A 27584-nucleotide genomic window follows, 5' to 3' on the forward strand; every position below is an offset into this window, starting at 1 on the left:
ATTGACGGGCTCCCTCTGGGACATTCTCCCGTAAATGGGCTCTCTCTGGGGCCTTTTCCCTAACGATATCCTCAATCATATCACCATAATAGTCAAAATTACTTCACCTTCTCCAACGTTTCATATTTTCATCACTTATAAAAGCATGCATATAAATATAATTTTTCTTTTAAACCAAGCATGCAACATATCTTTTAGCTTTAACGTTTTATCATAAAATTCCTTAAAAATTTAAAATAAGCATTTTATCATATATTACAGCATTCGAGGCACTGCCATGACGTCTACCCATTTTTCAATGTAAAATGATCGTTTTACCCCTAGACGTAAAATTTCTCGATTTTGACTTTTTCTTGCTTCCATTAACTCTAGACCATCCTAAATAATTATTTAAGCTTAAAAAAATTTTATGATATTTTTATTTAGCTTAACTTCGAGGCTTTCGATTTAATTTTGTAATTATTAATTTGTGAAGCGTTTTAATTCCGATTTAATTCAAAATTTAATGTTTTCCTCATATATTTTAAACATAGACTTTATTACCTACACTAACCTCGTGAACCATGATTAGACCCCCATGGACCATTGCTTGAACCCTCAGCCATTTAAAACCTAAAAACCAAACCCTAAGTGATACCTTGAGCCAACTCTCGGTTTTCCCTCGTGCCGCACCCGAGCCAGCCTTCCTATGAACCCTACTGAGCCCATTTTGACCCCTAGGACCAGCCCTAGCCCGCGCCGAAGCCACCTGCACAAGACAGAAGCTGTGCTAGTTGCCTAAAACTCGCTATAGACTCGTAGTTCAGCAAGGACCCCTCGCCCGAGCCACCACCCAAGCCCTCACCCTCTGGACCAACCCTGGACCCTTCTGAGACCTAGCCTAGACCAGCCCTGACCACCCTGGCCGTGCCACACACCCCTACACACAGCTGCATTCTCGGGCGGCCTTGGGAAGTGTCCTAGCTCTCTTGGACTCTTCCCTAGCCATCAAGCTTGATTCCTAGCATGGCGACTCCTTCACACACCCAACCACGTCTAGGCCCAGTCTTGGTCAAGTCCTGGCCGACCCATGCAATGGTTTTCCCTTATAGCCAAACCCTTGTGCTATCAAGAGATAATTTTCGTTCCAGCTTATTCTATTTCGTATGCTGCCTTGTCCATGCATTGTGTGGACCTTAAACTCTAGTAAAAAAATCCTTATATTATCCTTTAACATGGCAGCCCCTTCACGCAAATATATGTCAAGTTTTGGAACAAGAATCATGAATTAATCACATGTGTATGCATAAAAACGAAAATAAAAACAAGGACATCATCTTTTCCATGCAACCACAATTCAAACAAGTATCATAGTGTGATATATGAGAAAAAGGAGATTTATGGCGTTCCTTTACGTATATTACGCACAAAAATAAATCAACGATGCAAAGAAGTGCGATGTAGAACTCCTAGGCTGCAATCCTTGCAAGAACCGAAGCTCTCCTCTAAAAAATCTCATGTGTGTTGTGTTTTTGCTGATGGGAAAAAGGTCCTTGTGTGATGTGGGGAAGGGGGCATGTGTTTGATGTTTAATGGGGTAGGGTTTAGGCTTTTATTTATTGATAAATACGTAAGTGTGCAAACTTAAGCCCATTAATATGGTATACTATGACCATTAATCTCATTATTGCATTTTTAAAATATTTCATTTAGGAAATTTCGTGAAAATATTAGCCGAGTTGTCAAAGAGTTCATATTTTCGTCGAAAATCGAATACCGTTAAAAGTTACGTCTCGGCGTATAAAATCACCTCACTACCCTTATTTTTAAAAATATCATATAGCATCAACCTTATTTTAAATATTTAAAAACGATTATTTAATAAAATATTTTCTCTTTTTTTTTTCAGCTCTCGGTCTCCGTTTCTCGATCGCTTTTCAATTAACCTTTAAAAATACTGTTTTATGCATTCTAATAATAAAATCATATTTTTAATATATAATCATGTACATCACAATTAATTCATGTCATTAAAATCATTCAATTGATCATTTTCTATTTTTCCTATATTTGTATGCAGTTGGATTACGTTTTCTTATTTTTGAAACCTACATAAAGTTTGATAAATTTTGGTTAAGTCTCGAGTTGTTCGAGATAAAATCGGGACTTGGTTTCAAATTTTAAAACGAATTACGAATTTAGTCGATGAGTTTAAGCTTACGTATAAAAAAATTTATGGGTGTATTTTAAGGTGTTATGGTGAGTTTGGATGGATTCTGATTGTCGTTTTAAGGTCCAAGTGTAAAACGGGAACGTTTGGGTTTCAGGGACAAAACAATCATTTTACACCTGAAAAATGTTAGGAGTCCTGAATGCTGCACTGAATGTTAAAATATTTATTTTGAAAGAATATGGAATTTTATGATGGAAAATGTTAAATACCAAAAGACGTGTTGCATTCTTGGTTTAAAAGGAAATTGATATTATGTGCAATGTATTTTTATAAGTGATGGAAACACTGAAAATGTTTTGATTGAAGTGACTTATTTGTGATAATAAGGAAATGGGGATTCGTGAGGGACTAAGCCCAGTGGAACCCGATTGAGGTACTAAGCCCCATGAGAACCCGATACCGAATTTCCATAGGCCAAGGACGAGTAACGAAAAAGTGGTTGCTGGTGTCCCCATCGACTATAGGTCAAAGCACAAAATAGAAAAATGGTTACTGTTGCCCTGCCTCTTGGTACCATGATGACATGTGAGATTGATCAATCCACGAAAAGATGAAAGGATGGTCATAATTGACGAACGGATTTCACCCAAAAAGAAATGTATATTATATGCTTATGATGAAAGGAAAATTTTATGATGAACGGAAGAGTATATGACGAAAGAAAATGTTTAAGTTTATACATATTCATAAAAAATTATTTTTATTAAAAGTATTTTCACTGTTGCATGTTGATAAATACGTATTATTTGTTATTATGGTTATGACCTACTGAGTCAATAGACTCACTAGGTATGAATGATACATGTGAAGATTTTGATGCTGAGACAGAAGGATTAAATGACTGAACTGGCTGGGTGGATAATGCACTAATATGAGGACTTATGCATTGCTAGATTTTCTGCAATGAGCTATAAAAAAATATTTAGTATATTTTAAAGAGAACGAGTTATAGACGTTTCAAATTTATTCAAATTTTTTAAAAATATTTAAACTTTTATAATTTTTGCCTAAATAATTCTGAGATAGTTTATTTTCTACTATAAAAGTAATTGATTAGCGCTAAATGATTAATAGTAGTGTATTAATATTGAGCTGGAGAACTTAAAATATCAATAAAAACTAAATACTTTATTGTACATTTCAAGTTTCAAATAAACACGTATAAATTTATATGGGGAAAAATTGAATTTTATAGAATCTTTAGCAAGGTAAAATGAAATAAGATGTCGGAAATGTCTGTAACAGTCAAAACAAAAGAATTAAAATGAAAAGAGGAAAGCCTTTCAAGAGGAGTAATAATAACGTTTGACTTCCCTGGAGATCGCGCCACGTGCACAGAATCCCCGTGCTCCGATCGGTTTTCATTGTAAAAATAGCGCAGTTAAGGCACCGCATTTACCCCGCCCTGTGGAAATTTCACTCATATTATTGCAAAATTACGGCTAAATTTACAGTACCCAGAGAGGGATGGAAATATAAAGAAGAATAAGACGAAGAAGAGCAACTTTAAAGCACAACCGACAAATATTTAATGGTGGAAGAGAGTATTTACTATCACTTGTTATTTTTCGTGTAGATAAATTTCCATGGATCCCGCATCTGTGGTCTAATGTTCTTGACTGGTTTCTAATTCTTTTTTTTTTTTGTTTGAAAATTAAAGGGTAAAGAATTACGAAAGCCCTTGTGTTTTTCTCAGCTTCATTTGCTTCTTCTGTTCGCTGTGATCTTTCTTTTAAACAAGATTTTGATGGGTTTTATTTACTTTTTTCCTTCTTCTTTTACCGAAAAGGGTAGAGAATGAATGATATTATTCCTCTTGAATGTGACCTCAAAGACCCTTATGTTTTCTCAGTTTTAATTGTTTACTTTTATTCAGTGTACGTAGTGTGATCGTCTATGGCTTTTTAAATAAGAGAAGATTCTGATGGGTTTTATTCTTAATTTTCTTCTGGAAATTAAGTTACTAAATATCTTTTAAACGATTTCTTGATGTTTTTCTCTTACTTTTCTTGTTTGTGTGAAATGCACAAAAGCAGAGATTTTGGATGGGACTGGGTGATCTTCTTTTACGGCCTTCTCTTGATTTTTTATAATTTTTTTCGGTTTGCAGGTTGGGATGAAATAGAGTGAAGGTCAGGAGAAGAGTATACTAAAGATAAAAAAACCCTACGAAGTTTCAGAAATTAGCCTCTGAGAATTTGATTTGAGCAGATTTAAAGACCATGTTTGGAGATTGTCAAGTACTGTCCTCCATGGGAGGGAACACAATCCCTTCCGACAGTTCCATCTACTCTTCGTCTCTCCAGAACCCTAACTTTAATTTCATGTCAAACATTAACCCTTTCAACATCTTTTCACCTCTAATACCTGTGAGTAAATTTTTTTTAATAATAATAATTGTTCTTTTTTTATGAAATAAATCTGCATGGACAGAAGAAAACGACTCCCCCGATTGATTTTTTTTGGGAAACAGAAAGAAGAAAATGGGAACAAAGAGGAGATCATGGAAAGTGGTTCCGGAAGCGAACGTATCGAAGGGTTTTCCGGGAACGAACAGGAGGCGGAGCAGCAGCAGACCGCGACGAAGAAGAAACGCTACCACCGCCACACAGCCCGGCAGATCCAAGAAATGGAAGGGTACGTACGTATCCGAGGCTCCATCGATTCTTTGAAACAATATATATAAAAAAAAATTGGCCAAATCTTTGATGTCTTCCAGATTAGACATGTATAGTTGGAGCGAAACACGCAACATGTTAATTACCTTGCTTGTATATAATTTCATTGTATAAATATAAATAAAAATATAAATATATTCTCGGTTGAATATGAATATTGCAATGTGTCCGCAGGATGTTTAAGGAATGTCCGCACCCAGATGACAAACAAAGGCTTAAATTAAGCCAAGAACTTGGCCTTAAACCCAGACAAGTTAAATTCTGGTTCCAAAATCGTCGGACCCAGATGAAGGTATAACCCGATTCTCGATTTTTTTAAAAAAAATTCATTTTTATATTCAAATTTTCTAGAAATGTTTTCGTTGTGGTTCCCATAATCTACCTATATTTACTCTCTAGCTCATCCTCGGGTTTTAGTATTTTTTTTAAAGATTTTAACATTTGGTTCCCTTAAAAGTCACTTTTACCATTGTAGTTTACTTGGTCTTTTAAATCATATAGAGGTGGAGAAAAAATAAAAATAAATTGATAAGGAACATATCTTTCACTTTCATCATGGAGTGAGTCTCATGTGAGACCGTCTCACGGATCATAATCCGTGAGACGGATCAACCCTACCCATATTCACAATAAAAAGTAATACTCTTAGCATAAAAAGTAATATTTTTTCATGGGTGACCCAAATAAGAGATCCGTCTCACGAATATGACCCGTGAGACCGTCTCACACAAGTTTTTGCCTTCATCATGATAAGCCCTAAATAATTTAATTTAATTTATTTTAAAAAAATTTCCAGCTGTGACGAGAAAAATGAAGGCTTGTAAAATAAGAAGCACGAATTCCAAAGAGGGGTCCTGCCTTTCATTAACTAGATATAAGGTCAAAAACCAAAGCCCTAACCAGAAACTGTAATTCGTGTCCTACGCACACCTACCCACCCCATCACACACACTGCGCACAGTAGAATGGAGCATCCACACATTAACTTGAGTTGTTTTCAAGGTCTGCATTGACATTAATATACGCAGTGGGGTGTGCAGTCAACCCTACCTGCTGCGTGACCTTTGCAAGACTTTAATGCATTAATTCATTGGCGTTTAGGGTAAGAGTTTTACTTAAACAAAAGAAACCCATTTGATTTCTATATCTAGTGAGTTGTTTTGTTCTAGTTTTTGACTGATTTTAATGTAGGCACAACAAGACAGGCAAGATAATGTGGTGCTTAGGGCAGAAAATGAGAACTTGAAAAATGAAAATTACCGCATGCAAGCCGCCTTGAGGAATATCGTATGCCCGAATTGTGGAGGTCCGGGAATGTTAGGGGAGATGGGGTACGACGAACAGCAGCTTAGGATCGAAAACGCTAGGCTAAAGGAGGAGGTGATTATTTATATCTACATATACTTGTAAAATTTAATATCCTTATCTTCGTAAGGTGTTCTTCTTTACATATTTGTGGATATGTGATATTACCAGAAGTAAAGTGCATCGGTTTAAAGATTTTAAATGTAAGCATTACAGTGTATACATTGAATTAGTTTTGATGAACTATGTGTATTGATCTAGCCATTGTGGTATATGGCAACGTTTCAAGTAATAAAGTCACGAAAAGTTCATATTTTGTGGTATATGGCAACGTTTCATGTTCTCGATCTAAAAAATTTTGTACAATTTGTTTTAAAATAAACTTTTTGACATAGTCACGCTAAGTGACAAAGTTAAAAAGAAGCTAGTTATTTCTTTTTCTTTCTTTTTAGCCATGAATATGAATGTATGTCGAACAAATTGTATCTCGAAGTGCTTATAATAAAGTCAAGTAAATATACAAAAATTTTGGACATGAAGTTTCTTTCTTCTAACATTTCCCTGGTGATATATTACACCATTTTGCAGTTTGAGAGGGTCTGCTGCCTCCTATCGCAGTGCACCGGCCGACCCTTACAGTCAATGGGACCAAATCCTCTCCTCCCTTCTTCACTGGACTTAGAAATAAGTGCATATCCAAGAAAATTTGATCAAGAACTTATGCCCAACTGCCCTTCTGATATGATTCCTCAACCTTTCATGCCCGAAAATTCGCATTTCTCAGCAAACGCTTTGATATTGGAAGAGGAGAAATCTTTGGCAGTGGAATTGGCTATGTCGTGTATGGATGAACTGGTGAAAATGTGTCACACAGGCGAACCACTATGGATTCGAGCAACGGAAAAGGCAAAAGAAGTGCTGAATCTTGAAGAGTATGCAAGAATGATTTCTTGGACCGGAAACCTCAAGCAGCATTGTAACGAATTTAGGATTGAAGCAACTCGGGACACTGGAGTTGTCATAATGAATAGCATTACGCTTGTTGACGGATTCTTGGATGCTGTAAGTTCTGAAAATTGTTGTTTTTATTGAATACTGTTGGCTTATTTTGAATATGACTGTCAAATGTTGCACACAAATGTATTCGTGCAATTTGAGGGACGAGCAGAGGTACAGTGCCCCTTGCTTGAAAACATGTAATATTTTTGAAAAGAAAATATAATATTCTCGTAGTTTTTTCCTAATACTTTTCGCGGACCTACACCAAATTTTTTTATTGTCCTTGCATAAGGTCATTTTTACGTCTAGTTCCATAAATGTAAGTATATATTTTTTAGGAGACAATTGCTGTTTCTTGTTGTCAATATTCTTATTGTCAATATTTTAGCGGATAATGTCTTTTGATCTGGCCATGTTTATTTCTTCCTTAAAACGCAAAACGTTTAAATATATGTTAATCCTGAGTTTCCACTCCCAGAACAAATGGATGGAGCTATTCCCTTCAATAATTTCAAGAGCTAGAACTCTTCAAGTAGTGCACTCAAGTGTTTCTGGTCATGCAAGTGGTTCTCTTCATTTGGTGAGTAATTTCTCAAGATATATCTTAGTCCTCTTCATTAATTCAATATATATCCATAGCTATACAAAAGGTTCGCTTTATGTTTACTCATGATAGTTGTTTATGTTCTCCAATTTTTCTTTGATAACAGATGTATGCAGAATTACAAGTTCTTTCCCCATTGATTCCCACAAGAGAGACTCATTTTCTTCGATATTTCCAACATAATGCCGAGGAAGGAACTTGGGCAATCGTTGATTTCCCCTTAGATGGATTCCACAATTGTTACCCGCCCTCGTTTCCTTATTACAAGAAACGTCCATCCGGCTGCATCATCCAAGACATGCCTAATGGATACTCAAGGGTGAGTCCATAAGTTTAACATTGACAATAGATTCTTGATTCTTTTTATCCTAAAGGAAGACTATTTCTTAAACTGCCCATTTTTTGTGAAATATTTTAGGTGACATGGGTTGAACACGCTGAGGTTGAGGATGGTCCAATCCATCAAGTCTTCAACGATCATGTTGCTAGTGGTACCGCATTTGGAGCACATCGCTGGTTGGCGGTTTTGCAGAGACAATGTGAAAGGCTCGCTAGCCTCATGGCTAGAAATATATCTGATCTTGGAGGTAAACAAAATTTTCAAATTCTAGAAAAAATGACTTAAAAATCCTATTTTGGAATCCCTTCGCAATTCCTAGAAAAAATTACTTAAAAAATGGAGTATCTCTTATTTTCATTTGGTTTGTTTCATGGTATTTTTTTGTTATGTTATATTTACAGCGATCCCATCAACCAACGCACGGAAAAAATTGATGAATTTGGCTCAGAGGATGATCCGAACATTTTGTCTGAACATAAGTACTTGTTGTGGGCAATCTTGGACAGCCCTATCTGATTCTGCTGATGACACAGTTAGAATCACCACAAGAAAAGTGGTCGACCCGGGCCAGCCATATGGTTTGATTCTTAGCGCCGTTTCGACTACTTGGTTACCTTATAAACACAATCAAGTGTTTGATTTCTTGAGGGATGAACGTCGTAGAGCACAGGTTTTGTTGCGCATGAAAATATCGTTATTTGTTCCCTTAGTCTTAAACCAAACTATGCTAATGTGATCTGAAATTTTTGAAATACTCTGTGTGATTCACAGCTCGAAGTTCTTTCAAATGGCAATTCATTACATGAGGTTGCTCATATTGCAAATGGCTCTCATCCCGGAAATTGCATCTCTCTTCTACGTATCAACGTAAGTAAGAAGCGAATTTCTTGACTCATCTTTAGGAAATGACGAAGTAATCTTGCAAACTCGTGTCACTGTTCCAGGTAGCTAGCAACTCGTCTCAAAGCGTAGAACTCGTGCTACAAGAGAGCTGCTCAGATGACTCAGGCAGTATGGTAGTCTACACGACTATGGACGTTGAAGCAGTCCAACTAGCAATGAGCGGTGATCATGACCCATCCTGCATCCCTCTTCTCCCATTAGGATTCATTGTAACTCCAATGAACCACATGATCGAAGATCCTATTACAAACAAAACTAACACAAAACAAGCTTCGGAGACGGAACAACTCTCCAATCCAGGATGTCTACTCACCGTTGGACTTCAAGTTCTTGCGAGCACTATACCAAGTGCCAAGCTCAATCTCTCGAGTGTAACCACTATCAATCACCATTTATGCAATACGGTTCAACAGATCAACGATACTCTAAGCAATGGAAATGGAAACAGTAACGGTACCGGTGACTTCATTGAAAATGGGAATGTTTTGGCACCAAACATGGATGCTCCACCAGCTATACCCGTCAAGCAAAAGTCCCCCGAGTCCACTTCATAATTATCTCAGACCTCCCTTATCTTTCTGAGGCCTAGCCATTCAAAACAACTTTGCAAGAAACATTAAAGGAGGAGTGGTTGAGGTAATTGGGAAAGGCCGAATTTTTATGAAAATAGTCCACAAGTATCGTAAATAAACGAAAGCGTTTTGAAGTAAAGTAGTGGTCTTATTGCCTTTAAGTAAGTGCATTGTGTTAACCGAGTTAAGTCCTGGGATGTGAATTAGGGAGTCAAGAGCGCACCAGATCATATGTGTTATCCTTGGAACATGTTAAGGCCGACCACGAATCGCCTGCAACAGGTAGAAGGGGTGATTAGGTTCGGGTATTGACTTCTAGCTCATTCATCCCTATGAACTCCTAATTGCTTCCTTTTTTTTTTAATGTTGATGCTAAATGACTCATACACTTATTTTGCTTTGAATTCACTATTTATCGATCTTGGTTTCGGGTGTTTTCGAATGGTTTCTAAAGTTATCTGTTTGCTTTGAAGAGTTTAATTAACCACTTTGTTGGGGCAACTCTTTGTTGTAATCCCAGCTCTCAAACCACTCGAGTTTTCTTTTTGTTCCAACGTCTCAATTACTTCATTATCAAAATTAAGTATGAGAAAAGCAGTCATCTGGACATTATTTCCAAAACTAATAATTAAGTAAATAACTGAAAAATAAAAACACAATTTGATCTAAGAGCACCCACATTGGTCCATTAATGGGTAATTATTAACATCAATTAATATTCATACATCAATGTGAATATATAAATTATTAATCTTGGCTGCCATGTCTGCATGAAAATTCATTAGTATTAATCTCATTAATTCAAATAAAAAAAAACAAAAAAGCCAAACTGCTCTGTTGAATAAATATATATATATATATATATATATATATATATATATATATATATATATATATTATATTATTTATTTATTCTTTTTTTTCTGAAAAATAAATCCTTTCAAAAAAAATTATTTTATTTAAAAAGCCAAATGGCTCTTTCATTTAATTTAAAAAAATTTACATATGAAAAAGCTATAATTTATTCACTATAAATACTAATCAATTTCTACAATTATATTAAATAATTATAATTTATAAGTTTAAAAAATGACAGCAAAGAGTCCAACTGTTTTTTTATTTTTTTAATAATATTTTAATCAATATTGAAATCAAGTTATTTTTAAAATAATAATACTATTTATTTTCAATAACATTTATTGTAAATTTTTAAACAAAATTAAAAAGTTATTTTTAAAACAATAATATATTTATTTTTAATAACATTTATTGTAAATTTTTAAATAAAATTAGAAAGATATTTAATTAATATAAAATAAAAAAATGAATAAGTGGACAGTGAGACCTATAAATAATGAAGGTTGATATTAAATGAATAAGGGTGTGTATTAATAATGAGAAAGTGTTAATATAATGATTATGTGGCTCGCGGATCCCATACTTTTTGAAGAAATGGAAAGTTAATAACATAGATTAATGACTACTGTAATGCCCGAAATTAAAAAAAAAAAAGTTACTATTCACGGGTACTGTTCAAGCGCTGCGGCACTAGTAGCGCCTAGGCGCTAGAGCTACGGCAATCGGCGCCAGAAAGTAGAGCTGGGGCGCTAAAAACACGAAAAATCATTATTTGAGTCAACTTTCACCTTCACCAATTGTAACGCCCTATATTCGACGACTGTCCTCACTGTACCAAGACGGGTCTTTCCAGCGTGCTTATGTCCTCACTCACACGCACCCTGGGAAACTTCCCAGGAGGTCAGCCATCCCAAAATTGCCCCAAGTCAAGCACGCTTAACTTTAGAGTTCTTATGTGATGAGCTACCGAAAAGAAGATGCACCTTCGTGATATGAGTAGTACCAATCAAATCTTGTAAGCCTTCTTCAACTGTACAGTCCATTACATTGAACAGTCTCGGAATCCCTCTCCTTCCGATGTAAGAACGGTTTATTCATGTTCCCTCCACCTAGAAGCCTGCCAGGAGCCGCGCATTGTCCGTGCCACCTCATGGCACCGGCGATCACCCCCCGCCCTCTTCGGCCCCGGGCCTCACACCAATCATTTCCCTTCTTCTCCATCAAACCCTCATCTATTTCCTCTCCATTTTCAAACTTCTTCCTAATATTAAAGGAGATTTTCTCAAGAAAATCATAAAATGAAGGTAGATTTGTGATCCTCTCGTCACGGGCTTCACAAGGATGAAAGTTTTTCCGATTTTTGTTAAAGTTTGGAAATGGGTTGAGGTTTAGAATTGATATTTGAGTTGATATTTGAGATACTAAGATGTTGAAGATGTTGTATTTGAGTTGGGTTGAATTTAAAATGGATATGAGCATGATTTCTTGTGTCTATGCAAGATCAGTTTTTATACCTACTGTATTTTGGATATATGGGACGGTTCTATTTGGATTTTGATGTTATGGTCTTCATCAAACTTGTAGATAATCGAGTTAGCTTCGATTTGGTTCAAGAATCACTCAATTCTATAAAGAATTGAAAGAGATATGCTATATTTACTAAACCTGGTCTAGAATCCCGAGTTTGTATCTATGGCTTTTGTTTATTCGAATTCTGGTATTAATCGGTTGGGATTCTGAATTTGTTGTTCCAAAGAAAGTTATAGAACATTGTCTTGTCTTCGAAATGATATAAACTGGGCTTGATTCCATTGAGTATTGAGGGAGTTATGCTCTAAATACTAAACGGTGCCAGATTTGTAATGATGCAGAATTGTGGGAATTATGTTGTATGTTTCAGATTATGAACGACTGAGTAAATGACTTTATTTGACAAAAGTTTGTGAAGAAAAATTGTGGGGAATTGAGTTTTCTTGCATATCCAATTCGCGGATCTCGATTTGAAGCCGTATTTAATGAATTATGAATTTTTTTCAGAAACTGCTCTGTTTTGATAAATGATCCGAGTTATTGAGTTATAGTAAACTTCAGAGGTTCAAGACTTCTCACTTACACATTTCAATCTTCTTTTGGTAATATTTGAAAGGTATGTTACGGTTGGTAACATACGAGGTAAAAGCATCATTTTTATTTTAAATTAAAAATTCGATGGTTGGATGAATTATTTGTGATTTGTTGATGATTGATCTTTTGAGATGAGCTTATTATGATATTGACTTGATGAGATTGAAATGTATCATTGCATTGCATATTGAGTCACTTTTTGATTCAGATTTGATATGGCGGAGGTCGCCTTGATTTATTGATTTGTTGGACGTATGGAGCTATAGTTGAGTTGGCATAGTGTATGTGGAGGTCACTGTTATGGCCTGAACACTCTCTATAGGCGCACCATAGTCTTGGGATCGTAGAACACAACACACCACCTCGAGCGGATGAGTCGGTGGATGTTGTTGGGGGATTCTCTTCCCTTGGGTACCCTATGACCAGATGATTCACTTGATCTTGAGATTTATTGATAGCCCACAGGTTCTGAGCATGCATTGCATTATATTACATCTTTATGAGTTTATATAAACTTTGTGAAATTTTAATTCTCATATGTTATTGATTGTATCATACTGGGTTTATACTCACCGGCACGTCGGCTACCTCTTGTTTTCATGTGCTTGACGGTAGGTGAGGCGAGGCTTGGGATGCCAGAGTTCAGTTCCAGGCGAGGAGATACGAGTTAGAATGGGATTCTCGGGTCTTAGGAGTTGTGTGATGATGTTTGGATTTATTTGGTTCACTACTTTATTTTGGCATGTTATAATTTATATTTCAAACATTTGTAACCTTTAAATTACTTTGACGATGTTTATGTGAATTTGTGAACTACAAATTATGTATTTACTAAATCGTTGGGTTTGTTATATTTATAATTTTTAATATTAGATGTCGGACCCGGGGCCCCACATTATGTGGTATCAGAGCGTAAGATATTTGGGAACAAGGTAGATCGAGTTAGTTCGAATTGCTTGATCATGTGATATACTTGTTAGCATTTTCATTGTGCTATGATGTGAAATACATGATTTAAATTGAGATATTATATTGTTGAGCTTTATTCGAGATTTTTTGAGATTGTTGAGTTTCGAGAGCCAGAGATGATTGATACAAGATTGAGATGATTGTGATTTTGTGATTTTATATGTGTTTGATCTATTTTATATCAGACATGGCTACTCGAGGTAGAGGTCGTAGTAGACATAGATAGGACATACCAGTGGCACAAGATCAAGGCAGTGCTACTCATACTCTGATGGATATAACTCCAACTCCGATGGAGATACTGTTAGCCAGATTTCAGTCTTTGCACCCACCGATGTTGAAGGGTACCGAGAATGCATTAGAGTGTGAGAACTGGTTGGAGAATATAGATCAATTATTTGAATCTCTTAAGTATCCAGATGATCGTAGAATCAAATTAGTTTTTCATCAGTTATTAGATGTTGCTAAGAGTTGGTGGATCATGACAAAGAAAGCTTTAGAGGGTCGAGATACGATTGTTACCTGGGATATTTTTAAATCTGAATTTTATCAGCGTTTCTTTCCTACATCTTACAGGAAAGATAGGGGAGCCGAGTTTGCAAATTTAAAGCAGGGAAATCTGAATATTGAGGACTATGTTTCTAAGTTCTCGAATTTACAGAGATTTGCTCCTCATGTAGCATCCGATGAAGAGGCTAAGGCCGATCATTTCATAAATGGTCTTAATCATGCTATATTTACCCTGGTTAATACCGGAAGGCCTAACACTTTTGCTGAGGCTCTTGATCGAGCAAAGGGAGCTGAAACTGGAATCATTAGGCAGAGAGGTTCTCAGTATTCGCAACGACCCCAACAGCCACAGTTCCGATAGCAATTCAGACAGGGTAATAGTGGCAGTAACAGTGGAAACATAAGAGAACAGTCCAAGGCTAGAGGAAAACCATTTAAGAGGCATGGCAGTAATTTTTCGAGTTCTAGTGGATCGAGACAGTCTGGTTCAGTTCAGAGCACTAGTTATTCAGGCCCGACTTGTGGTCATTGTGGTGGTAGACATTATACCGATCAATGTAGAGGAATCTCGGGAGTTTTCCACTTGTGTAACTAGGCGGGACACTATGCTCGAGTGTGTCCTAATTGTGGCAGTGAAATATCTCAGAGTGGGGGATCATCGAGACAGACACCTCACCAGAATAGTCAGACCCATACAGATCATTCTTATCAGCAATCAAACCAGTCAGATCAGAACAAACAGAGTGGTGGCCACAGGGTAGGACAGCCACCTAGACAGTAGGCCCGAGTTTTTGCACTCACTGAAGATGAGGCACATAATGCTCCAGATAATGTTATTGCAGGTAATTGTTTTCTTTCAAGTTATCCAGCTTATGTTTTGATAGATACTGGTGCATCACATACTTTCATAGCTGAGCACTTTGTCTCGTTGCATTCATTGAATTCTATGCCATTATCATCTACATTATCTATTTCTACTCCACTGGGAAAAGTGATGAAGTCAGCAGAAATGATAAGTGGTTGTGAATTTCGTTATGAGGATAATTCCATTGAGATTGATTGCATTGTATTGGAGATATCTTATTTTGACTGCATAGTTGGCATTGACATGTTGACAAGATACAAGGCTTCTGTAGATTGTTTTCAGAAGGTTGTTAAGTTTAGGCCTAATATGACAGATTACTGGACATTCTATGGTAAGGGTTCTCGAGCTAAGATTCCTTTGGTAACTGTTTTTTCCATGACTCGTTTGTTGCAGAAAGGAGCAGAATGTTTCTTGGTTTATGCAATTGATATTTCAAGGTCAGTACCTAAATTGGCAGATATTTCAATTGTTAGTGAATTTTCAGATGTATTTCCAGATGAAATTCTAGTATTTCCTCCTGTCCGAGAGATTGATTTCAACTTTGAGTTGATGCCAGATACACAGCCTATTTCAAGAGCTCCTTATAGGATGGCACCAATTGAACTGAAGGAACTAAAGGAACAACTTGAGGATCTATTGGCTAAAGGATATATAAGACCAAGTGTTTCACCTTGGGGTGCTCCGGTTTTATTTGTGAAGAAGAAAAATGGGTCTATGAGGCTTTGTGTCGATTATAGAAGAATGAATAAAGCCACAGTAAAGAATAAGTATCCTTTGCCAAGGATTGATGATCTCTTTGACCGGTTGCAGGGTTCTTCAGTATATTCTAAGATTGATTTAAGATCCGGATATCATCAGTTAAGAGTTAGAGAGACAGATGTGCCTAAGACTGCTTTTCGTACCAGGTATGGGCATTTTGAATTTTTAGTTATGCCTTTTGCGTTGACCAATGCACCTGCGGGATTTATAGATTTGATGAATCGTGTGTTTCAATGGTATATAGATCAATTTGTTGTGATCTTCATTGATGATATTCTTATTTATTCAAAATCTGAATTTGAGCATGCCGAACACTTGAGAGCTGTTTTGCAAATTTTGAGAACTGAAAAGTTGTATGCTAAATTATCCAAATGCGAGTTTTGGTTGGATAGAGTGGTTTTTCTTGGAAATGTGATTTCGAGTGCTGGTATATCAGTTGATTCGAGTAAAGTTAAGGTTGTCTTTAATTGGTCTGGACCGACATCAGTTCCTGAGGTACGTAGTTTTATGGGTTTGGCAGGATATTATCGCAGATTTATTAAAGGATTCTCACAGATTGCGAGGCCAATTACCCAGTTGACACAAAAGAATGCACCATTTATTTGGTCACCAGCATGTAAGGCTAGTTTTGTTGAACTTAAGAAGAGATTGACTACTGCTCCAGTTCTGACTATTCCATCAGGTGTAGGAGGATTTATAGTGCACACTGATGCTTCACATCAAGGACTGGGTTGTGTATTAATGCAGCATGGCAGTGTGTTTGCCTATGCTTCACGACAGTTGAAGCCACATGAATCTCAATACCCAGTGCATGACTTGGAACTAGCAGCAGTGGTTTTTGCCTTAAAGATTTGGCATCACTACTTGTATGGGGAGAAATTTGAGATATTCACTGATCACAAGAGTTTGAAATATCTCTTTTCACAAGCGGAGCTGAACATGAGACAGAGACGTTGGTTACACTTGTTGAAAGACAATGATTGCGAGATAAAATATTATCCAGGCAAGTTGAATGCAGCAGCCAATGCTTTGAGCAGAAAAATATGTAATATGTCCTTGATCACTAGCAGTGTATCTGATCTAGTAGAAGAATGTTGTCTTTCTGGTTTGGATTTTGTGGAAAATACTCAACCTGTAAGAGTATTTATGATTCAGGAAGAACCCGAGTTGTTTGTTAAAATTAAAGAGGCCCAAAGATTAGATCAATGTATTCAGAAATCAGTTGAACTCGTCAGATCAGGACATCGATCAGAATTTCAGGTCAATAATGAGGGTATTTTGTTTGTGAATGATCGTATTGTAGTTCCTAATGTTTCAGAGTTGAGGATGCAAATTTTGCGTGATGCTCATTGCAGTAAGTTCAGTGTACGCCCTGGAAGTAAAAAGATGTACAATGACTTGAAGAAACAATTTTGGTGGAAAAGAATGAAATCTGACATAGCAGAATTTGTACCTCGTTGTTTGAATTGTCAACAAGTGAAATCAGAAAGGAAGCGACCAGGAGGTTTTTGCATAGCCTTAATGTAATGACCCGAATTCTTATTTTGAATGAAGTATTAATTAAGAGATAACTAATGAGATGTTAATTTAGTATTATTAAGGAATTGATAATTCGGGTTAAAGTGTTGGTATCCACCGAATTTTAAATGGATAACCCGACCTACTTCGGATTACATTATCTCGAGAAATCCAACTAGACCAATGAGATTCTGACACGTGGCAGATAAGATTTGTTCGGATTTTCTGAAATAGTCCGGATGCAGCCTATAAATGGAAGACGATTCTTTTGTTTCCTTCACCGCATTCTTCAGAGAGAGTTCTAGTTGTACCTTAGGTTTTCTAGCCAGTTTCTAGGGCACTTTGGTGTCGGGAAGTTTCGGAGCTAGTGTCGACTCGAGGAGGGTCGGTGTATTGAGATCGAGACATCATCAGCGGGCTGACGACGGACGCAGGTATAATCCTAAATCCTTAGATAGTGATTTAAGGGTCATTAGGGAGAACTTGTAGCATGTTTTTTCTGGTTTGTTAGTGATTTCTTTATGTTGGTATTGTTTAGGTTCAGAGCTTTCTGTCAGATTGTTTTAGTGAGGTACGTGATGTACTGACTGAGATATCCAAGCGTAGTATACATACTTATATGCTGCATATTTATATGTTGCATGATACATGTTTTACTGCTTTGACATATTATGCATGACATATCATGTTGAGCCTGGTATCTTTTGAGATATACCTCATTTGTTGGGGCCGCTCAGCCCTATTCTGTATTGTGGACGATGGGGCATCGAGAGCTACAGTGTCCGACGGGACCCGCGGGCTCTGATGACCTGGACATTGCAGGTCCACGTCTTGATGATGACTGTGGGAGCCAAAACATGCCTAGGGCAGATCAGAGACTACACACTCAGGTGCCTCTAGACTGAGCATGAGATTCTTGACTTGATCCCTGATATCCGAGCATATTGCATTTCGCATGCATCATATTAGTTTGTATACTCGTGCATTCTCGTATTGGGCGATTGTCGCTCACGTCCTTGTTTTCATCTTGGGCACCCCATTCCACGGGGCAGGTCTTAGATTGGACGGTTCGGACGACCAGGGCAGTGGCTAGAGCAGTTGGGTTTTCGGTGGTGATCCAGTGGAGGTTTTCTGTGGTTTATCGTTTTCTCGTTCAGGGTTATGTTATGTTTTTGTTATGGTTGTATTAATGTTTAAGACTGCCGTTATTGTTTTGTTTTCGTTTGGGTTGTAAGATGATTAAGTATTTGGTTTCCGCTGTTTAATTGTTGGTATTAAGTTTAATGTTGCATGTTTATTAGTCTGTTTAGTAGTGGCTCCGGTAAGGGCGCTACATTTGGTGGTATCAGAGCATGCAAAGATTTTTGGGACATTAGTAATTCTGTTTTGAGGATTTAGAAGTTGATTTTAGTTTCCTTTCAGATGTCAGGAGATGGAAGCAGTCACGGTAGTGTGGGACATGGCCGTTATGGCGACGATGAGGCTGGCCGAGAACATCGTCGTAGAGATCGTGACGGAAGGCGTCACCGAGATCATGATGAAAGGAAACGTAGGAACCGTGTCAACATTATGGATTTCATGAAGATTGGACCTCCACCGTTGACCGGAGATGAGAATGCTGATGTTGCTGAAGCTTGGGTTGATATCATGGAGCAATGTTTTCGAGTGCTGCACTATGACGAGGATGAGAAGATGGAGGTAGCTGATTTCATGATCCAAGGAAAAGCTCGGAAATGGTGGAAACCTGTTTCTGCCATTCTAGTTCAGCAGCATGGGCGGATTCGTTGGGAACATTTCCGTCAGGCCTTCATCAATCATCACTTTCCGCCAGCTCTTCGTCAGGCGAAGGAGATGGAACTGTTGACCATTAAGCAAGGAGATTCGAACATTGAGGATTATCATAAGCGTTTTACGGATCTGTTGCCGTACGCTCCTCACATCAGTGAGAATCTGCAGCAAAATATTCTCACTTTTTGAATGGTTTGAACCAGGAGATTTTTGATCGGGTTTCCGTCTGTGATGATCCTACTTCGTACGATGGATTAGTGAATCGTTCTCGTTGATAGGACTCGTTTTTACGTGTTTTTAGTGTTGGTTTTGATTCGCGTTCATGCATCATATTAGTTTGTTTTAGTTGAATTTTGCATTTTTTTAGCATTATTTAGCATTTGACTGATCTCGTGTATTCTATGGTTATTTTGTAGGAATTGAACCAAAAAGTGGGAGAAACTTTGGCATAATATCGAAGAGGTCTCGCTAGGCCGGTCAAAAGTGACCGCCCCAGCGAGCATTGTGGTCTGGCCGAGGATTATTTTGCGCAAGTGTCTCGCTAGGGCGGTCAAAAGTGACCGCCCCAGCGAAACCAGGGACATGCTCAAGAAGTTTATTCGAGGACCTCTCGCTAGTGCGGTCAAAATATACCGCCCTAGCGAGAAGCGAGATTGAGAAAGATTTGTTTCCAAATTTTGAGGGACTCTATCCTACACCTAAACCTAACACACGAGATCAGCAGCCGTTTTTTCAGACTTTTCATCATTTTTCTTGGAGAGAAGGCTAGGAGCAAAGGAGATTTCGAAGACCTCGAGATTTCCACGCGTCGTGGCCGTCACCCGTCGTCATCTTTAGTATTTTCATTATTCAGTATTTGATTTCTTACATTGATTGTTGCTTTTTATCATGAATTTCAGTAGCTAAACTCTAAATTTGTTGGGATTTGAGGGGATCCTACCCCGTACTCGGTGTTTGATATTATTTCTCGATGTTTTTATTAGTGATTTGTTTATGCTATTGTTATTTCTTGTTTCAATCGAAGACTAGCTAACTTCTTTTGATTATTTCATGTTGTTAATGATTTCGATAGAATAATTAACAATACGATCAAATAGTATAAACCACGGATTTGCAATTTTAGTAGATATACGGAATTGGGTACGTGTCGATAGTGATAGTTCACCCGGATGAAAGCTAGTGGATTCCATAGAATGTAATGCAATCTTGAACTGTTAAATACTTGAGGACACTTGAGTACTGCATGTTTAGGATTAGTATTAATCTTGCTCGACAGAGTATATTAATTAGTCTAGGGAATTCCGTCGAATGCACGAGTAAAAGTCGAGTGTAATTATTTAAACACGAGTGGTAGGTGAACTGATAATTCCCAACAAATTCATTTCTCATTTGATTTAATCCAAATTAATCATTGCGTTCTTGAACACGTTTTCTTTGCATTTTAATTATTTTAATTGTTTAATTTACATTAGTTTAATCATCAACTCAATTTATCGTTGCTAAAGAAATTTTACTTGAAAATAAAAATAGTGTAACACAGTCCTTGTAGATCGATACTCGTATTCACTTACGTTTATTATAACTTGACTATCGTGCACTTGCGATATTTAAATCGAGCTTTCTTTTATAAAATAAATTTTGGGACTATTCACTGTGCAAGTTTTGCTCGATCAGTCGTCAAGCCGAGATCAGTATTGCTAGGAGGAAGGCTATGCAAGCTAACAAAAGTTCTAGTTCGTTGGGACCAAGGGGTCAGTCTTTCAAGAAGTCTGTATCTTCTTCTTCTTCCGGTTCTGGAGGGGTGCACAGCTTTGGCAGGAAAAAGATGCAATGTGGCCACTGCGGAGGCAATCACCCGACGGAGAATTGTCGAAAAGCAACTGGTGCATGTTTCAATTGTGGTGGTTTTGGTCACATGAAGAGGGATTGCCCTAATTTGGAGAATCAGAGTGGAGGCGGAGGTTCTATGACAGGGTCTTATAGTGGAAAACAGTCTGAGGCCACTGTACAATAGAAAGGTTTTCCTGCTCAAGGTTCTCGTCGTGGAGGAATGTCACAAGGATCTCAGCAACGCCCACGAGTTCAGGCGCAAGTGTTTGCCTTAAACCAAGAGCAAGCTGAGGAGCATAACGAGAGAGTCATTGCAGGTAATTTTCTTTTATGTGGTATTCCAGCATATGTATTGATTGACACTGGGGCATCGCATTCATTCATAGCATCAATGTTTATTAAGAAACATAAACTACCGTACGTGTCATTAGATGTTCTGTTGTCGGTTTCTACACCGATGGGACAAGAGGTTTTAGCTAAGCGACTTGTAGTAGACTGTTTGTTAGAGTTTGAGGGAAATTACTTGTCTGCCAATTTGATGATATTGGCTATGGAAGATTTCTATTGTATTATGGGAATCGACCTATTGACTATGTATAGAGCGACGGTAGATTGTTATCAACGTCTCGTTCATTTTCGTCCAGAAGGAGACGAGAATTGGTTCTTCTTTGGTGAGGGAGCTCGACCTCCAATGCCAGTAGTGTCTGCTGTAAAGGCACAACGGGCTTTAGCAAAAGGAGGAGAACGATACCTCATTTATGTTGTTGACGTATCAAAAGATGTAATCGACGTGAAGAATATTCCAGTTGTCAATGAATTTCCTGATGTTTTCCCCGATGAAATTCCTGGATTTCTTCCAGAGAGGGAAGTGGAAGCGGAGATAGAGTTGGTACCAGGAACCGCACCTATCTCCAGAGCGCCTTATAGATTGGCACCAACAGAGATGAAAGAGTTGAAACAACAGTTACAAGATCTTCTGGACAAAGGGTACATTAGACCCAGTGTGTCTCCTTGGGGAGCACCAGTGTTGTTCATTAAAAAGAAGGATGGGTCTATGCGGCTTTGCATATATTATCGGCAGTTGAACCGAGTAACAGTCAAGAATAAATATCCGTTACCACGGATTGATGATTTGTTTGATCAACTGCAAGGGACTTCAGTGTACTCGAAGATCGATTTACGGTCTTGATATCATCAACTTCGAGTTCATAAACGTGATATCCCTAAGACTGCATTTCGAACAAGGTATGGGCATTACGAGTTTCTAGTGATGCCGTTTGGTTTGACGAATGCTCCAGCAGTATTTATGGATTTGATGAACCGAGTATTCCAGGATTATCTTGACAAGTTTGTCATTGTCTTTATTGATGACATACTGGTATACTCTCGTAGCCTTGAAGAGCATGCACAACATTTAAGGATTGTGTTGCTAACCTTAAGGAATCACCAATTGTACGCTAAGTTGAATAAGTGAGAGTTTTGGCTCGACAGAGTTGTCTTCTTGGGACATGTTATATCCAAAGATGGGATATCAGTGGATCCTAGCAAGATCGAAGCAGTGTTGAGTTGGGCACGACCGGAATCAGCTCAAGAGATAAGAATTTTTCTAGGTTTGGCAGGATATTACCGGAGATTCATCTCAGGATTTTCTCAGATTGCCAAACCATTGACTCAACTGACCTGTAAGAATGTGCAGTTCGAATGGACTCATGATTGTGAAAATAGTTTCAATGAACTGCGTCAACGTTTGACAACTGCACCAGTTTTAGCTTTGCCATCTGGATCAGGACGGTACATTGTGTACACTGACGCATCGCTTTAAGGACTTGGGTGCGTTTTAACTCAGAATGGTCATGTGATTGCTTATGCATCCAGGCAGTTGAAGAAGCATGAAGAGAATTATCCAGTTCATGATCTGGAATTGGCAGCGATTGTGTTTGCTTTGAAGATTTGGCGACATTACCTCTATGGAGAGAGATTTGAGATCTTTACAGATCACAAGAGTTTGAAGTATATCTTCACTCAAGCAGAGTTGAATATGCGTCAAAGAAGATGGATGGATTTGTTAAAGGATTATGATTGCGAAATCAAGTATCATCCAGGATCAGCGAATCTTACAGCTGATGCTCATAGTCGCAAGGTGAGATTATCTGCACTTCAGACAAGTTTCATATCAAGTGTAATCCAAGATTGTTGTTCTATGGGATTTCACTTCCGTCATAAGAAAGGAATGGAACACATTCGAGTAACGAGCATTTTATCTGAACCGATGTTGTATGCCAAAATCAGAGAAGCTCAGTTTTTTGATCCGAAGGTGGAAAAGTTAACAAGGTTAGCTAACGGAGACAACACATCTGGCTTTGCATTCCAAACAGATGGAACCTTGTGTCTGTCCGGAATAATCGTAGTTCCAGAAGATTCTAAATTGAGAGACGAGATTTTATCTCAAGCTCATAGGAGTAAGTTGAGTATCCACCCTGGAAGCATGAAAATGTATAAGGATTTGAAGACCAAGTTTTGGTGGAAAGGTATGAAGAGAAGTGTTTACCAGTTTGTAGCCAAGTGTTTGGTTTGTCAGCAAGTGAAAGCTGAACATCGACGACCAGGAGGATTACTTCAGAATCTTCCTATCTCTTAATGGAAGTGGGAGCATGTAACGATGGATTTTGTCACCCACTTGCCGCTGTCTTCTAAGAATTGTGATGCAATTTGGGTTGTTGTGGACCGACTGACTAAGTCAGCACATTTCATTCCGTATAGTCGGGAATATAGTTTCGATCGCATGGCAAGACTATACATCCAAGAGATTCTTAAATATCATGGTGTGCCAACAAGTATAGTCAGTGATAGAGATCTACGCTTTACCTCAAGGTTCTGGGGAAGTTTTCAAAAAGCGTTGGGAACGACATTGAGTCTGAGTACTGCCTATCATCCAGAGACCGATGGTCAGTCTGAGAGGACTATTCAGACACTTGAGGATATGTTGCGTGCTTGTGCTTTGGATTTTGGACCAGCATGGCATGATCATCTGCCGCTTGTTGAGTTTGCATATAACAATAGCTACCACAGTAGCATTGGTATGGCTCCGTTCGAAGCATTGTATGGTAGACGTTGTCGTACTCCTTTGTTTTGGGACGAAGTAGGAGAACGACAAGTACAAGGACCTGAATTAGTGCAACAAACGATTGAGGTAGTGGAATTGATCAAGAAGAGGATTAAAACTGCACAAGATCGTCAATCGAGTTACGCGAATACCAAGCGTAGACCTCTACAGTTTCAGTCAGGGGAAAAAGTTTTCCTTAAAGTTTCACCGTTCCGCAGGGTGATGAGATTTGGACTCAAGGGAAAATTAGCCCCAAGATTCATCGGACCTTTTGAGATCTTGGAATGTGTTGGAAATTTGGCATATCGATTGGCTTTACCGCCGTATCTGTCCAGCATTCATAATGTCTTTCATATATCCTTGCTACGACGGTATGTAGCAAATGAGTCGCACGTTCTTAGTTCGACAGATGTTCAACTTGAAGAAGACTTGACTTATGTCGAGTAGCCGCTTTTAATCCTGGGTAGGAAAGAGAAAAAGCTCAGAAACAAGACCATTCCACTTGTTCTAGTGCAATGGCAACGCCGAGGTACTGCAGAAGCGACTTGGGAGTTAGAGAGTCGTATGCGCTCAGAGTATCCACATTTGTTTTGAGTTGTATTTTATTCAGTTGTATTGTACTTCAGTTTTGATTTCGAGGACGAAATCTTTGTAAGGAGGGGAGGATATAATGACACGAATTCTTATTTTGAATGAAGTATTAATTAAGAGATAATTAATGAGATGTTAATTTAGTATTATTAAGGAATTGATAATTCGGGTTTAAGGTGTTGGTATCCACCGAATTTTAAATGGATAACCCGACCTACTTCGGATTACATTATCTCGAGAAATCCAACTAGACCAATGAGATTTTGACACGTGGCAGATAAGATTTGTTCGGATTTTCTGAAATAGTCCGGATGCAGCCTATAAATGGAAGCCGATTCTTTTGTTTCCTTCACCGCATTCTTCAGAGAGAGTTCTAGTTGTACCTTAGGTTTTCTAGCCAGTTTCTAGGGCACTTTGGTGTCGGGAAATTTCGGAGCTAGTGTCGACTCGAGGAGGGTCGGTGTACTGAGATCGAGACTTCATCAGCGGGCTGACGACGGATGCAGGTATAATCCTAAATCCTTAGATAGTGATTTAAGGATCATTAGGGAGAACTTGTAGCATGTTTGTTCTGGTTTGTTAGTGATTTCTTTATGTTGGTATTGTTTAGGTTCAGAGTTTTCTGTCAGATTGTTTTAGTGAGGTACGTGATGTACTGACTGAGATATCCAAGCGTAGTATACACACTTATATGCTTCATATTTATCTGTTGCATGATACATGTTTTACTGCTTTGACATATTATGCATGACATATCATGTTGAGCCTGATATCTTTGGAGATATACCTCATTTGTTGGGGCCGCTCAGCCCTATTCTGTATTGTGGACGATGGGGCATCGAGAGCTACAGTGTCCGACGGGACCCGCGGGCTCTGATGACCTGGACATTGCAGGTCCACGTCTTGATGATGAGTGTGGGAGCCAAAATATGCCTAGGGCAGATCAGAGACTACACACTCAGGCGCCTCTAGACTGAGCATGAGATTCTTGACTTGATCCCTGATATCCGAGCATATTGCATTTCGCATGCATCATATTAGTTTGTATACTCGTACATTCTCGTATTGGGCGATTGTCGCTCACGTCCTTGTTTTCATCTTGGGCACCCCATTCCACGGGACAGGTCTTAGGTTGGACGGTTCGGACGATCAGGGCAGTGGCTAGAGCAGTTGGGTTTTCGGTGGTGATCCAGTGGAGGTTTTCTGTGGTTTATCATTTTCTCGTTCAGGGTTATGTTATGTTTTTGTTATGGTTGTATTAATGTTTAAGACTGCCGTTATTGTTTTGTTTTCGTTTGGGTTGTAAGATGATTAAGTATTTGGTTTCCGCTGTTTAATTGTTGGTATTAAGTTTAATGTTGCATGTTTATTAGTCTGTTTAGTAGTGGCTCGGGTAAGGGCGCTATACTTAAGGTTCCAGAATGGAAGTGGGACCATATTACCATGGACTTTGTCACGAATTTGCCGAGGACGTCGAGAGGTTGCGATGCAATTTGGGTTATCGTTGACAGACTAACTAATTCTTCGTGTTTCATTCCTTATCAGATGACATATAGGCATGATCAGATGGCCAGATTGTACATCAGAGAAGTTTTGAGATTGCATGGTGTGCCTAAGTCCATTGTATCAGATCGTGATCCCAGATTTTCTTCTCATTTTTGGCAGAGTTTACAAGAGGCCCTTGGTACTCGTTTGCATTTGAGTACTGATCGAGCAAAACTTGCACAGTAAAATCCCCAATAAAAATATGATTTTGTATGCTCAAAATAAATCGCAAGTGCACGATGTCAAGTTATAATATAGTGTACGTGAGTACGAATATCGTTCCACTGAAGACTGTGTTTTACAATTGTTATTTTCAGTTATTGAACATTTAGCAACAAAAAGTGATTTGATTGGTTTATTCCTACTAAAATCAAATAAAAATGCAAATAAAAAGATTCAAAATCAAGTAATGAGATATAATGTCTAAAATGGTTGAGTAAAATTCAATGAGAAATGGATTTGTTGGGAATCTCGGTTCGCCTACCCCTCGTTAATCAATTAATTTGCTCGTTCGTGATCTACGCTTCCGACAGGATTTCCTAATCTATTGAACACACTCTCTCGAGCTATGCCAAACTAATTTTACTCAATGAAGTAATTAAATCTCTTTAATTATTTATCAAGAGTGAATCGCATTTCGACTTATGAAATCCCCTAATTTTCGACCCTTAGGACTATGACTATCGGCACGTATCCAATTTCATATATCTATGTAAATTGTAGATCCGCGGATTCTACCACTCGATCATATCACTCGTTATTCTCTCGAACTCACTCGTGATATGAAAACGTCGTTAAAGTTAGCTATTCTTTAATGACACGATAAAACAGTAGTAAAATCAAGAACAACGCACAACCGAAATATAAATTAATTCAAACCAACATTCGGGGTAGGATCCCCTTTAATCCCAACAAATAATAAAGTTAGCTACTAGAATTCATAGTAAAAATAAATGCAACAATGTTTAAAACGAAAGAAACTAGATTAGAAATACTAGGCGAGACGAAATCTGCGGAACGGTGCTCGGAATCTTCAAATCTTCAATCCAAACGCAAAAGTGCTCTCTAAACTTGATGACGGCTGCAAATTTTAGTCTCAATCTCTCTGAATGTCCCCAAAAGTCGGCCAAAAACTCCTTCCATAATAGCCACCCTCCTAAACTAAGGTAAGAAATCGAACATGAAATCTTGCCAAAAATAGGTGGCACTCGGGCGGTAGAAAAATACCGCTCGAGCGCCACACCTTCTGTAAATCTCCCTGGGAAGAGCGGCCTTCGCGCTCGGGCGGTAGAAAACTACCACTCGAGCGCCGACCTTTCTGTCTTTAATCCTTTGGGAGTTTCATCTCGCGCTCGGGCGGTACAATTTCACCGCCCGAGAGCCAAATCTTCTGTACAAACGCTTCGGCATTGATCTTTTCGCGCTCGGGCGGTACAATTTCACCGCCCGAGCGCCAACTCCTCTGCCCTTTTTGTCTTGACTTGGCACTTGGCTCTGATTTTGGTTCTTCC

At 38.2% G+C, this 27584-nt stretch overlaps 2 protein-coding genes across 3 annotated transcripts; both read left to right on the forward strand.

The window, feature by feature from the left end:
* Nucleotides 1-3633: 3633 nt before the first annotated feature.
* Nucleotides 3634-10047, forward strand: LOC140814195 (homeobox-leucine zipper protein HDG5-like). Of its 2 annotated transcripts, none has more exons than XM_073173100.1 (12): nt 3634-3756; nt 4323-4581; nt 4686-4849; nt 5065-5182; nt 6082-6270; nt 6784-7257; nt 7673-7774; nt 7905-8117; nt 8217-8385; nt 8540-8808; nt 8910-9005; nt 9083-10047. In XM_073173100.1, the coding sequence occupies exons 2-12, from the start codon at nt 4435-4437 to the stop codon at nt 9593-9595; spliced, it is 2454 nt and encodes an 817-aa protein (XP_073029201.1). In that variant the 5' UTR covers nt 3634-3756; nt 4323-4434; the 3' UTR covers nt 9596-10047. The 2 variants fall into 2 exon arrangements, with proteins under 2 accessions (XP_073029201.1, XP_073029202.1); XM_073173101.1 differs by having other exon boundaries at nt 3723-3746.
* A 7811-nt stretch (nt 10048-17858) lies between these two features.
* LOC140814227 (uncharacterized) lies at nt 17859-19193 on the forward strand. Its single transcript, XM_073173145.1, has 2 exons — nt 17859-18342; nt 18639-19193. The coding sequence occupies exon 2, from the start codon at nt 18639-18641 to the stop codon at nt 19191-19193; it is 555 nt and encodes a 184-aa protein (XP_073029246.1). The 5' UTR covers nt 17859-18342.
* The last annotated feature ends 8391 nt before the right edge of the window (nt 19194-27584 follow it).

This window comes from Primulina eburnea, chromosome 15 (genome assembly GCF_022965805.1).
Source record: "Primulina eburnea isolate SZY01 chromosome 15, ASM2296580v1, whole genome shotgun sequence".
NCBI lineage: Eukaryota > Viridiplantae > Streptophyta > Magnoliopsida > Lamiales > Gesneriaceae > Primulina > Primulina eburnea.

Bases quoted from the DNA above. Each gene is read 5' to 3' on its own strand.
- LOC140814195 (XM_073173100.1), top strand. From the start codon at position 4,435: ATGTTTGGAGATTGTCAAGTACTGTCCTCCATGGGAGGGAACACAATC. The intron at 7,258-7,672 runs GTAAGTTCTGAA...TTCCACTCCCAG, and splicing joins TTGACGGATTCTTGGATGCT to AACAAATGGATGGAGCTATT. The intron at 9,006-9,082 runs GTAAGTAAGAAG...TCACTGTTCCAG, and splicing joins TCTCTCTTCTACGTATCAAC to GTAGCTAGCAACTCGTCTCA.
- LOC140814227 (XM_073173145.1), top strand. From the start codon at position 18,639: ATGTCAGGAGATGGAAGCAGTCACGGTAGTGTGGGACATGGCCGTTAT.